This window comes from Saccostrea echinata, unplaced genomic scaffold (genome assembly GCF_033153115.1).
Source record: "Saccostrea echinata isolate AGI-Se365-2 ecotype Australia unplaced genomic scaffold, CSIRO_AGI_Sech_v1 ptg000002l, whole genome shotgun sequence".
Classification (NCBI taxonomy): domain Eukaryota; kingdom Metazoa; phylum Mollusca; class Bivalvia; order Ostreida; family Ostreidae; genus Saccostrea; species Saccostrea echinata.
The window spans coordinates 20,770,112-20,783,645 of NW_026889751.1; the positions used below are offsets into that span (position 1 = coordinate 20,770,112).

The window sequence follows — 13,534 nt, forward strand, 5'->3', positions numbered from 1 at the left end:
AAATATAGTCTTTATGAAACTAAAAACAGGAATCTAATAGAAGGTGAAGTGAGATGTGAAAGGTTTCTATGGATATGAGAATTTTTTTGAGGCAATATCTTTAAGGTGTTAAGATACAGCTAAGTACTGATGACCTTAATTACATCATACACTAGGCTTTATGTCTTTGGAGGAAAGCAGTATTAGAATTATTTTAACCATTAGAGTGATTAGGGGATTCAAACTTTGGTCACAATAACAGCTTTTGGTAATTCAAATTTGTGGTGTTTTTTTTTTTTTTTTTTTTTTTTTTTTTTTTTTTTTTAAATTTTTATAAATGAATTGGATGTAAATACATACAGGATATTTTTGGATATGGAATTTATTTCATGAGTGAGACAGGATTTTTTTTTTATATATATTAATATTTTGACGAATGCATAGCATGAGTGAAAATTAGGGATGTCAATGAGTACCTGATTAACCGGGTACTCGATGGAACGTCAGAGTATTGAATACTAAAATCGCTTCTTGGTTACTCGGATGTATATTTTTTTTCAGATTTCAAAAAACAAAGTATATATATTTTTTTAATCAAAAACTTATCAAAAATTCAACTTCAAAATGAATTGTCCCTGTTTACCTTGTAATTAGTGACTCACACCTGTTAATACCCGTTATCGCCTGTGGCTGTGTACTTGTTTATATGGTAATTACCGTGACCAATCACCTGGTACACAGCTGTTATCACCTCTTGTGATCCATTATTTTTTGGATGGCTTTAATGATTAGTTTGTAATGAACATCGTTTAATTATGGTTTATTATCCTAAAATAATTTAGTTCGCATACGGGAGTGAATTCGGATATACAAAGAAATGCCGCTACCACTTCAAAAGTGAAAAAAAAAACATTAGGAAAGAACTAAAGATTTTAAAAATGTCTAAAATTAGCTGTGCAAAGTAAACATAGCGTATATGGGGAAAACAATCAACATACATGTATTAATTAAATAATATACGTCTAGAGATCTTGACACAGTCTCTTTCTTTAAAACAATTTTTGCGCTTGTCTAATCATTGCAAAGCTGCGTTACGTATTGTCTTCCTCTTGTGTTGATCAAATTGTCTTCCTAAACAAGAACTATAAACCATTTCGAATTATGTCTTTTGTGTTTATTTGATAAATAAATTTAGTGCAAAAAATCATTTTCGTTTTGCTCGATGTTTGTGTACAGGCATAGAAAACGTTTAAAAAAAAATCTTCGATGGGGTTAGACAAGGCTTAACTGGTCTTAAAAAAATCAACACATATGTATTTTATAATTTTTTTCGAGTACCCAGGTACTCGATCGGAAAATCGTCTGAGTAACCGATTATCAAATGTTGACCGATTTGACATCCCTAGTGAAAATATTCAAAAATCCTGTCTCAATTATGGATGAAAATCCATATCCAATTAAAAAACATTGAATTTTCTGTCTATTTTCTTGGATTCTCCCTTTGCCACTGTCTTCTCATAAGTGTGTCGAAGGCTGTGACATCATAGTTGAGCAGTTGGGACATAAATATAATTACACCATATAGATACAAATTGTCACATACTAGTAATCAACAATTCCTTGTAATATTGTCATATACAGTCAATATCAGTCAATATAATTTCTCAGTGATATTATTCAAAGAATTCAACTTGAGCCTTTGAGTTCTGAATAAAAAATTTCCTGGAGTTTTGAGATTATTAATTTGCAAACATTTGTTATGTCAGTCACATGCAGACTTAAAATTATAAGTATTGAGGTATCATTTTTAGCTCACCTGAGCTGAAAGCTCAGGTGAGCTTTTCTGATCATCCATTGTCCGTCATCCGTTCGTCTGTCCCTCTGTCCGTCTGTAAACTTTTCACATTTTCAACTTCTTCTCAGGAACCGCTGGGCCAATTTTAAGCAAACTTGGTACAAAGCATCCTTGGGTGAAGGGGATTTTAAATTATTAAAATGAAGGGCCAAGCCCCCTTCCAAGTGGAGATAATCAAGAAAAGACAAAAATAGGGTGGGGTCATTAAAAAATCTTCTTCTCAAGAACCACTGGGCCAGAAAAGCTGAAACTTATGTGGAAGCATCCTGGGGTAGTGTAAATTCTAAATTGTTCAAATCATGACCCCTGGGGGTAGGACGGGGCCACAATAGGGAATCCAAGTTTTACATTGAAATATGTAGTAAAAAATCTTTAAAAATCTTCTCAAGAACCACTGGGCCAGAAAAGCTAAAACTTAAATGGACGCATTCTGGGGTAGTGTAGATTCTAAATTGTTCAAATCATGACCCCCAGGGGTAGGACGGGGCCACAATAGGGAATCCAAGTTTTACATTGAAATATGTAGTAAAAAATCTTTAAAAATCTTCTCAAGAACCACTGGGCCAGAAAAGCTGAAACTTATGTGGAAGCATCCTGGGGTAGTGTAGATTCTAAATTGTTCAAATCATGACCCCTGTGGGTAGGGCGGGGCCACAATAGGGAATCCAAGTTTTACATTGAAATAGTAGTAAAAAATCTTTAAAAATCTTCTTTTCAAGAACCACTGGGCCAGAAAAGCTGAAACTTATGTGGAAGCATCCTGGGGTAGTGTAGATTCTAAATTGTTCAAATCATGACCCCTGTGGGTAGGGCGGGGCCACAATAGGGAATCCAATTTTTACATTGAAATATGTAGTAAAAATCTTTAAAAATCTTCTTTTCAAGAACCACTGGGCCAGAAAAGCTGAAACTTATGTGGAACCATCTTGGAGAAGTGTAGATTCTAAATTGTTCAAATCATGACCCCAGGGGTATGGCGTGGCCACAATAGGGAATCCAATTTTTACATTGAAATATGTAGTAAAAAATCTTTAATAATCTTCTCAAGAACCACTGGGCCAGAAAAGCTGAAACTTGAGTGGAAGCATCCTGGGGTAGTGTAGATTCTAAATTGTTCAAATCATGACCCCCCGGGGGTAGGGCGGGGCCACAATAAGTAATACAAGATGGGAAATCAGGTGAAAAAACAACAAGGCCAAAGTTACCAGGTGAGCGTAGTGGCCCATGGGCCTCTTGTTTAACATCTGTTGGAATATGGGTTGGTACATGATCAAATAATATATAGTTATATATACATTAAAACCCTTTGAGCTTCATGAGATTAGATCATGTGACCAACAGTATATTTTCATAGAGGTTTATAAATGCCTTATTTCTGTTTCTAAAATTATACCATTTTTATCAATTGATAACAATTTCTTTACAATCTTTTAATGTATGTTTGATCAGGCAGAACTTTTGAGAGTCAGGCTTCATTGATCAAGGAAAAGAAGATCCCAAGTCCTGGTGTTTTATCAAGTGGGGAAGAAGATGGGGGAACAGTGAGTCCAGAGAGGGTCAGACCAGATATAGCACAGGGGGAGTTGAGGGGGTCCCAGGAGTCTCTTACAGGGTCACAGCAGCAGCTTGTGTTTGAGAATAAGGCGTATGACCAGGAAGACAAGATGTCTACCACAGAGGAGGGGATGTCCTCAGTACGCAGTGAAAGCATGTTACCGGGGGCCGAGGATGATGTAAGGAAGGGGTCTGGGAATATATTACAGTGAAACTTGTCTAATCCGGATGATGTGTATTCCAAAATCTTGCCTAATTCTATGTCAACTTTAAGTCCTTTATGATAAATCCTATAGTTTAAACGTTGTCTAATTCGAAATGTTGTTTAATCTGGACAATTTTTATGGAACCATAGGTGTCTGGATTAGACAAGTTTGACTGTATATAGAAACATTTCTCATTTGCAAATTGACAATCAAAAACTGGTCAGCAATGATGCATATTTGTGATAAAGCTTTCCTTTTTTGTAAAACATAGTGAGGAACTGGTTTGTGACAAGCTTCAATTGCTGATGAATCTCACAAACATATATCTTGCATGTATATAAAAGTTGTTTTACAGTATTTTATTTAAAGATTTATATGAAAAGTAAACATAATTGTTGCTGATAACAAAAACTTGATTTATAATCCTATTACCGGTATATCAAAAATCTTGTCAAATATAACAATATTAAATATTACTATAAGTGTGAATTTCATTTACAATACATTAAATTAAAAACAAAATTTTTAGAATGAACCTTCTTCTGTCATTTGTTATTAGAAAACAATTTACTTTCCCTGCGGATTAGCTATTTGATATTATGAAATATGATGCAGAGTTTCTAGGAAATGATATATTTCATTGTTAATGTAGAATAGTCGGGTTATATAACTGCATAGTTTATAATTCATTTACATAAGAGCACTTGTTTTATATTATTTATTTACACAGGAGCACCTGTTTGATGTAAGTGACATGAATCAAGAAGAGCCTTCACTGATTTCTAAGTGTGGAAGTCTGGAGATGACATTTAAGTACGATCCTAATAAAGCAAAAATGGCAATCACGATCCACCAGGCCCAGGACATCCCCAGTAAGGAGCGGGGAGGGGCCAGCAGTACCCAGGTCAGAATCATGCTACTCCCCACCAAAAAACAGCGCTACAAAACCAAAGTCAAAACTGGTGAAAACCCAGTCTTCAATGAGAACTTTGTCTTCAACAAAATTCCACATGGTATGGAACAATAAAAGTGTTAACTGATTTACTTTCTTATTATTTTCATTTTAATATGGACTATTTTAAGATTTACTGTATTCAGGGAAATTTTCATCCCCGTTTTATTTTCGCCCCTTTCACCCTCGTTGAGTTGGTTGAATTTAAAATGGGGTGAATTCAAGGAAAACGGCATCATTTCTTAAACAGAACTGTGTCCAGGCGAATTCAAAACAGGGCAAAATCATTTGCATGTGTAAAAGTGTGAAATTAAGATGGGGTGAAAATAACCCTGTATACAGTATTTCAAGTGCTGGAGATTTTTATGGCATACAAAAAAAATTAAAATTAAATGAGACAATTTATTTAAAGTTTTGTGTATATTTATATTTTCTTGATACCCAGAAAATAATACAGTAATATGACTTTTTTAGAGGAAGTTTATGAAATGGGAATGCGAATTCGTTTATATGGAATGGAGAGGATGCGTAGAGAACGCATGATAGGGGAAACAATTATTGGATTTGCATCACTTAACCTTGATGTAACTTCAACCCACTGGATCATTCTGGAGCCCAGAAGTAACCTCAGTGTAAGTCAGATCTCTTTTCTTTTAGCTCACCTGAGCTGAAATGAGATTTTCTGTCTTCCCTCTTTGTCTGTGAGTCTGCAAAGTTCAGTCTATGCGAAAGTCTAAAAGTTTTACAGGACATGATGTCTGGTAAAAATATATATTTTACCAGACCAAGCATTTACTTACCAGACTGACCTAAATTTTCTTTAAATTTAATCATACATCATTATGACAGAGATTGTTAAATGGGGGATTCTCACTGTTAAATTGAACCTCAAATAAATCCAGATTTGAGATTATTAAAAAAAATATTTTATTGAAATGAACAAGCTTATATTAATAATTTTCCTTTTTAAAAGGTAATATACAATCCCATACAATTGTCTTTTTTTTCTCTGGTTATTTGACACACACAAATGAAATACACATTGTCAAAGATTTTTTTTTAAACTGAAAATGCACTTTAAAATATATTTATTTCTTTCCTGAAGTAACTAATTACTCATTGCATTTACTCTTGTTTAATAATGAAAATAATTTTGCTCAACTGAATCTATGAGCTATCTATGGATCTGTATTCCACGACAGAGGAAATTCAAGTTAAAAATAAACGATCATGAAAGGATTCTTGTAGATTAAAATTAAACATGTATTACTGCTACATGGATCAAATAAAGGATATGTGTGGACAATAAGACCATATGTATATGTAAATTCAGATTTTTAGGCCTTAATTTTTCATCGGACAATTGGTCCTGTATCCTGAATTTTTTTACCGACTTTCGCATAGACTTAAAGTTTTTAGATTTTTTCTTTTTTAACTCACTTGAGCTCAAGCTTCATGTGAGCTTTTTTTGATCATCTGTTGTCCATCAGTTGTCTGTCTGACCATCCATCTGATCATCTGTTAACTTTTCAAATTTTCTTTTTCTCCAATACCACTGAACCAATGATCTTTAGAATTTTTTTTTCAAAAACAAGTAGGTCATGATTAGCTATACTAAAATGCAAGCATCCATAGGTAGTGCAGATTAAAGTTTGTTCAAGTCATTGTCCCTATGGGGTAGGGTGGTTTTGCAAAAGGGAAATCGGGTTTTAATTGGGAATATAAGAAAAATCTTTTCAAGAGTAGCAAGGTTACACTTAATCATATTGATATGCAAACATTCCTAAGTTGTGAGGATATTATTTTTAATTATGGACCCTAGGGTAGGATGGGGCTATAATCAGAAATCAAGTTGTACATAATGTATGTGTATGGGGGAAATTATGAAAATTCTCCTTCTCCAGAATGACAAGGCAATATTTGTCATACACCTACTAAAGCAGCCTTATTCTGTACTGGTTCAAGTTCATTTAAATGAAAAACCCCATTCTAGATGAGGAACACAGTATGATGTCAACATTTTTCATTGGGATAAAGAGGGAATAAAACCTTTTAAAAGTCTAAAGAACAGCAGAGGTGAATCAGGTGAGCCTGTGGGCCTCCCATTTTTTTTTTTTTTTTTTTTTTTTTTTTTTTTTTTTTCGGGGGGGGGGGGGGGGGGGGGGGAGGTATTGTACAGGCAGAAGACTCCAGATTAGACAACTCTAGCTAACTGGATTATACATGTATTTGTATAGGCAGGCGACTCAGGATTTGACATCTCTAGCTTATCAATTTAAATAGACTCGGGTTTTTGATGTTTCCAGCTTATCATTTTGTATTTGTACAGGAATGAGATTCATGATTTGATGTAGCTATCTTGTTGTTTTACAATTGTACAGGCAGGAGACTCAAGATTTGATGTCTCGAGCCTATCTCGCAGTGACAGTGCTTCCTCTACTCAATCCATGCAGCATGGAGGAATGCCAGAACTCCTACTTGGTCTCTCTTATAATGGCACAACTGGACGACTACAGGTAGAGGTCATCAAGGGAAGTAACTTCAAGAATATGGCCATGACTCGGCCACCAGGTGAGATAGTGTTCTTTTATGCTTGTCACATGTGTGTTTTATCTATAAGTTAAAAAAATTGTACTTGTGTGTTATATGAATATTTATCAGAAATAGTTTTCAAAAAATTGTTAACATTGACAGTAAATTGGCTCCATAATATGACCTTTTTGACAAGTTTACATACAATTTATCTTTAGAAATTAAGTGAAAAAATCAAACATTATTTCAACATTATTTGCAGTACTGCTGAAGTCTTCAACTCAGAGTACAAAAAAGCTAGGTGCCTAGATTTGTATATCTATATATAGAGTTTAGAAATAAGTCAATACAATAAATTAGATGTGCATGTGAAGGAAAAAGGCTTTTAAAGAAATGCCACCTGTACATGGGTGAATTAAAAAAAAATGACCACCAAACTGAATTTTTTTGGCAAAATTCAACTACTTATAACATATTTTTCACTTATATCATCATATTGCAAATTCATTCTAGTTTAAAATCCTGAAGTGGCAACAGAATAGACAATTGGATTAAAAAGTTTCAGAATTTTTATTAGTAAAATTTCTTTTGAGAAAAGAAAATATCATTACACCTAAAAAGACTTTCTAAAATATATAATCACAAGAAATTATAGTTTTTTTTGGCTTCAAAATGGTAAAAGGGGTATAAATGATTAAATCTAGACCTTGAATGAGTATCTTCTCTTGTACATGTGACAAAAAATTGGCTTTTTGATTGTTATTTTACATTATTTTTTCAATTCTGGTTTGAAAAGTTTTAATATGAAAAAAATATGAAGCAATAAAATTCCCCAAAATTCACATTTTTGTAGGTTCAAGTCAGTTCTTTAAATCTGAGCCAAAAAAGAATTGTTATATACGAGTTCTCTTACAAAAAATACTAGATTTTGAAGTGACCCTATGTTACATTATTGTGTTGCACTCCTGACATCTGATATGTATTTTATTTAACATTGTTTTAAAAATTATAACACATAATAACCCATTCTTACTTTGTAAATCAATTTGTCGTGTTGATATTTTTCATCGTTTACAGCAGGTTTTTCATATTTTGAAGACCTTAAAACATGATTATTTGCAAAGTGTAATATATATAAATTGTATTTAAAATATACGTGAAATGATGAAAACTATTCCCCGAATTGACTGTAAAATTTCTGTAATTTGTTGATAGACATAGTGTTTTGAACATCAAATAGTATCAAGCATTTTTTTTCAACTTATGTTTTAGTAAAGGTAGTTAAAAAGCATTGGTAATTATGAAGCAGTTTTGTTGCACTCCTGACTGCAGTAAAGTTTAAAATTAAAACCAGAGAACATGAAAATTCATAAAGTGTTGGAAACATCAAGTGGTAATGAAATTGTGCAATACTTATAGTCCAATACTTCATAATTAAAACAGATGAAAGTATTTAAAATCGCATTTTATCTGGAATTATACCCTATTTTATGCCAAAAAACTAGCTCAAATGTATATTTAGAAGATAAAATATATTTTAAAGCATATTTTCCCTTAGAAGACAAACACAGTAACCCACCAGAAAAATTCTACTCATCATTTTTTCTTTATTTTTATTCTTATTGGATGATTTATAATTCTAACATATTTGTTGCACTCCTGACCAAAAGCATTGGAGCCTTTAAAGTAGAATTGTGAAGTGAAAATTACATAAGAACTTGTTCTGTTGTTTCAGTGAAGTTGAGGAGGAATTACTTGAATCTTATGACAATGTTTTAGTGTGTATATTTTTAACATTCATTAAAAAAATCACAAAAAAGATAAAAACACATCTGAATTGATAAAATTGAAAAAGGAAGGATTTTAATAATAAAACTGTCAATAATTTAGCATTGAATTATACAAAAAGATCATTATTAATTAATGAATACTTCTAAGCATGAATAGAAGTCTTTTCGTCACACAACTTGAATCTTTAAAAAAATGTGTTGCACTCCTGACCATAGAAATATGGATCTGAAGCACAGACGGATCCTGTAATTGATAAATTTATTTGGTAAAAATGTTCTTTGTGTCTTTATTTTCCAAAATAAAAACCAGAAAATCATATAATGATAATAGTTTTTTCATGCTTAGGAGCAAAACATCAAATGTTGCACTCCTGACATTTTTGGGTATGCACATATACTTGACTCTCATTAATGATGCTTGTGATTTATATAACATTTTTAAGTTTTAGAATGTATATCAGTTATTATTTTACACTTCCAAAATTCTTTTTTGTCTTAATTTTCTTTCAGAATTTTACAATTGACGTTTTTTTGGCAACACTACATTTTTTCTGTTGCACTCCTGACATGGTATAACATTTCTTTAAACATCAGCCATGACCACAACTTGATTAAACAAAAGTTATGACAGTCCACATTTAAAGCTCAATACTTTGAATATTATCAGGAAAGTCTTTATCTTCAACATGAAGCATTATTTTTTATTTCACAGATCTCCAAAAAATATTGAAATTTCAAAATGTCACAAAAAGGTGTTGCACTCCTGACAATTTTAGCATCATTTTTGGGCATAACTTTTTTGTTAATTGAGATATCAACGAGATATTTGGCAGGTATTTAGACACTATCTAAAGACGTATGCTGAGACATAGAAATCTATTTTCACTGCCTGTATTTTTAGTGTGGGTTGATAAATATGTGTTTGGTCATTTTTTTTGAATTCACCCACATGGTAATTTATTAAAGGGGAGCAACTCTGCACCAATAGACATTGCTTTTATAGGACACGCTACAAAATCCTCCGCCAACCAGACATGAACTATAATTTCTCTTCAGTTGTCGTCAGTAATGGGATGTGATCAGTCTGTTACAGTACGTGGAATGCATGCAGTTTAGAGATCTGTAGAGGCAGAATTAATGATAATAAGCACCCATGTTCTTTGTCTTCTTAGAACCCTTTCTTATTCTCAATATCTTGAGAACCATGAGGAGTATTAAGTTAAATCACCGATGCTTTTTAGATCTTCATGTTTTAGCTTTTAAACATATCTGATTTACAAAGAAAGCAAATGGTCATTTGTCCACATTTGTGGTTTATAAAAAATATGCTTTGATTAATTGTCTGAAATTCTTACATGAATTTACATGAATTTCATTGTTAGAAACATAATGGAATTATGTGTACCAGTAACATGCAAAGTATTTCATATTTCCTACTGAAGAAGAAAATTATGAATTATATCTTTATTATTTACATTTACAGAGTGAACTGGGTAATTTTTTTGAAATTGAGTAACTGTATATTTTATGTTTGCATATTATATGTACAATATACATGTTTAGTATATCAATGTAAAATCATTCAATTTCATTTTTCTATAGTGTCACATGTTAGTTGATGTTTTCATTTTATTGAAAAATGAAAATTTGTTCCCATCAAAAATCAACTCTTTCAATTTGCACAAATGGACTTTTTCAGATACATATGTGAAATTGACATTGATGTCTCCAACTGGACAGGAAGTAGCTCGGAGTAAGACATCCGTTCGACGTGGTCAGCCAAATCCACTTTTTAAGGAAGCCTTCATGTTCCAGGTGGCACTGTTTCAGTTGGCAGAGGTCACATTGATGGTGTCTGTGTATAATAAACGTAGCATGAAGAAAAAAGATATGATTGGGTGGTTTGCATTGGGTATGGCTTTTTCATATTTTTTTTAATTTTACGATTTCTTTAACACAGGTTTAAAGTTTGTTAACAACAAGAGTTTAAAAAATAAAAAAAAAAAACAAACAAAAAAACAAAAACAAAAAACTTATAAATTGAGAAGAGAAAGTTTGACTAATATACATTAGGTAAAGGGCTAAGTATGAAAAGGGGATACATATTATAACCAATCCTTTTAATGGTCCATTATATTTTTTTCAGGTTTAAATAGTAGTGGGGAGGAGGAACAAGCCCACTGGACGGATATGAGGGAATCCAAGGGGGACCAGGTGTGTCGCTGGCACATACTTTTAGAGTCTTAGGACTTAGGGAGGCCATGTCTATCACTGGCTCATACTTCTGGAGTCTTAGGACTTAGGGGGACAGAAAATTTGGTCTGTATCAGATGTGGAGAAATGAACTTGATTAAGAAAAAATGTCTGAGCATAAAGAGGATTTTTTCCAAATATCATCTGATTGCAAACATTTCTGTGTTCACCTACATGCTTAATTTATTTTGTATGGTTATGGTTGAATACAAATTATGTTCAATTTTAGAGAGAATTTTGATTTTAGTTGATAAGAACATGTACTTAAATTAGAAGACGACTCTGTATCTTTACTTAGAAAATGTATTATCTTATGCTACATTTACTTTAAATACTTTTTCTTCGTGAAACAAAAATTCTATGGAAATTCCTGAAAAAGACCAAAGAATCTCAGAGCTGAAGAAATGATAATGTGTTCAGAATGTATTTTTTATTTTATATTTCTATCTTTATCTTACATTTTTACCCTATTTTGATTATTTTCATTTTCACATTAAATTGTGTCCGCTGTTTCATTAGAATTTCCTACTTGTATTAAAATCCGCAGTATTATCATTACTATTGATGACAAAGCTTTCTATGTTCATATTTTTCTGTACTTAATGTCCCCTTTTCTTAATACTCTAACTTGCATTCTCATGTTGTTTGGTCAAATTTGTATCTTATTAATCATAATGATATACCTACCATGACGTGAACTGTTGATTTCATTATGCCCACATTTCGTGATGTGCTTCTGGTTAGATTGTGTATCTCCTGATATAAGTAAAGGGTTGTAGATGTATTAATTTGTCCAACAGGTATATACTGTTACATGTTACTGAATGAAAACGTTAGTTTTATATGTATTTATGTCTACATTTTACAAAGTCCATAAAAGTATAAACGGGAATGCTTCATGAAATATCTGTGTGAGAATTCCAACTTCTTACCCTCATAAAGTTTTCAACATTTTAGACATTTCTTAAATGGAAATCCTTAGCGAACTTGAATATTTTTCTATTTTAAGTGCTGATTTAGATTAAATGACAAGTTATTGTTATACACGTACCAAAATTCTATGTTTATTTGTTTGTTTCTCACATGATGGTTGTGTTATGTAAATCCTGCAATCCAAATTCTTTTATGGTTTTCTTAATCTTATCCTTATTTTGTTTCTTTTAATCTACAATGAAGTTGTTTTCTTTGTTTGCATGTTTGTTTCTCGTTGTTGTTTTTTTAATTCATGTTAATTTAGGTGTAAAAAAAAATTACAAAATGAAATCTTTAGAACCTGTATTTTGATTTTTTTTTTTTAATTGAAGAAATCTTCAATTTCCTTTGATTAATTTTAGATGTTACAGATGTTATAGCAGAGGCATAAAATTTGTGTTATCTCCCTTTAATAGGAATTGAACATAATGTACAATTAATTATTAAATCTCGGGATTTTAATTTTTTTGGGCAATATCTGAATTTTTTGGAGAATGTAAAAACCTTGAAATGATTTCACCTGATTTTTTTCCCCAAAGAATCATACTACAATTTTTGTTTATATTTTAAATTTATTCTCATTAAAATATATATCTTGTTGTCTCATATTTTGCATATTTTAATCACACAGTTTTCTCTTGTCCCAAGTTGTGCATAATAATATATATTACCAATGTTACGCATTCTTTATAGATGAATATATTTATACATTCCTTATATTGTCTGTTATATCTATTAATGTTAGTGTATAGAAAATGTTATATTATTTTGTTACAGGTAATTATTAGTGCAAATACTTTTTTTTTTAAGATTTTGGTTGTGAATGTAACTTTTTTGTGGTAGGGTTGTTCACAATTCTAACTTAATCCTTAAAACTTAAAAGTTGGTCAATGTGAAAATGGCACTTAATTTTAGAAATGTCAAATTTCATGTCCATACTGTACACTTTTTTTTATTTTGCTTTTGTACATCAACTTAAGAATTTAATTTTCACTTCATATATTTTATTTAAGGTGTAACTGAAGGTAGAGGTTTTCAAAAAGATCAGGGTAATCAACTTCAAAACTACAATATCTCTAATCAATTTGACCAGTATTCAACTTGAAAATTCACAGCCCAGATAGTGTATGTGAATGTTGTTGATGATTCAGTTACTTGTACTGTGTACACTTGATTTGTACAAAGCTATTGTCATTCCTGGAGCTAGGTTACAGTAAATGAGATTTCATGAATAAATTGTTCATGTAGAACTGATATCAAAAATTAATAAATGGAATATTTAATAAAGTTTAAAAAAGCAATTATTTTGTTGTTCCTTACCCAAAACGTATAATTTTAATTTAACAGATAAACATTCAAACCTTGTTATCTTGAACTCGATGGGACTGAGAGAAAACTTCGAGATATCTGAGGATTCAAGATATCGGGGGTAAAATACTTA

General features: G+C 31.7%; 1 protein-coding gene across 2 annotated transcripts in view; it reads left to right on the plus strand.

Annotated features, from left to right (window-relative positions):
* Positions 1-12,742, plus strand: part of LOC133174146 (synaptotagmin-14-like) — a 40,819-nt gene extending 28,077 nt beyond the window's left edge. The window contains exons 4-9 of one of the 2 annotated variants that reach the window (XM_061309213.1): positions 3,288-3,567; positions 4,325-4,607; positions 5,021-5,178; positions 6,928-7,117; positions 10,568-10,780; positions 11,015-12,742. In XM_061309213.1, the coding sequence (XP_061165197.1) occupies positions 3,288-3,567; positions 4,325-4,607; positions 5,021-5,178; positions 6,928-7,117; positions 10,568-10,780; positions 11,015-11,115 (1,225 nt within the window). In that variant the 3' untranslated portion in view covers positions 11,116-12,742. Of the gene's footprint in view, positions 1-3,283; positions 3,568-4,324; positions 4,608-5,020; positions 5,179-6,927; positions 7,118-10,567; positions 10,781-11,014 lie in introns of both variants that reach the window. The other variant, XM_061309206.1, reaches the window with a different exon arrangement.
* Positions 12,743-13,534: the final 792 nt, after the last annotated feature.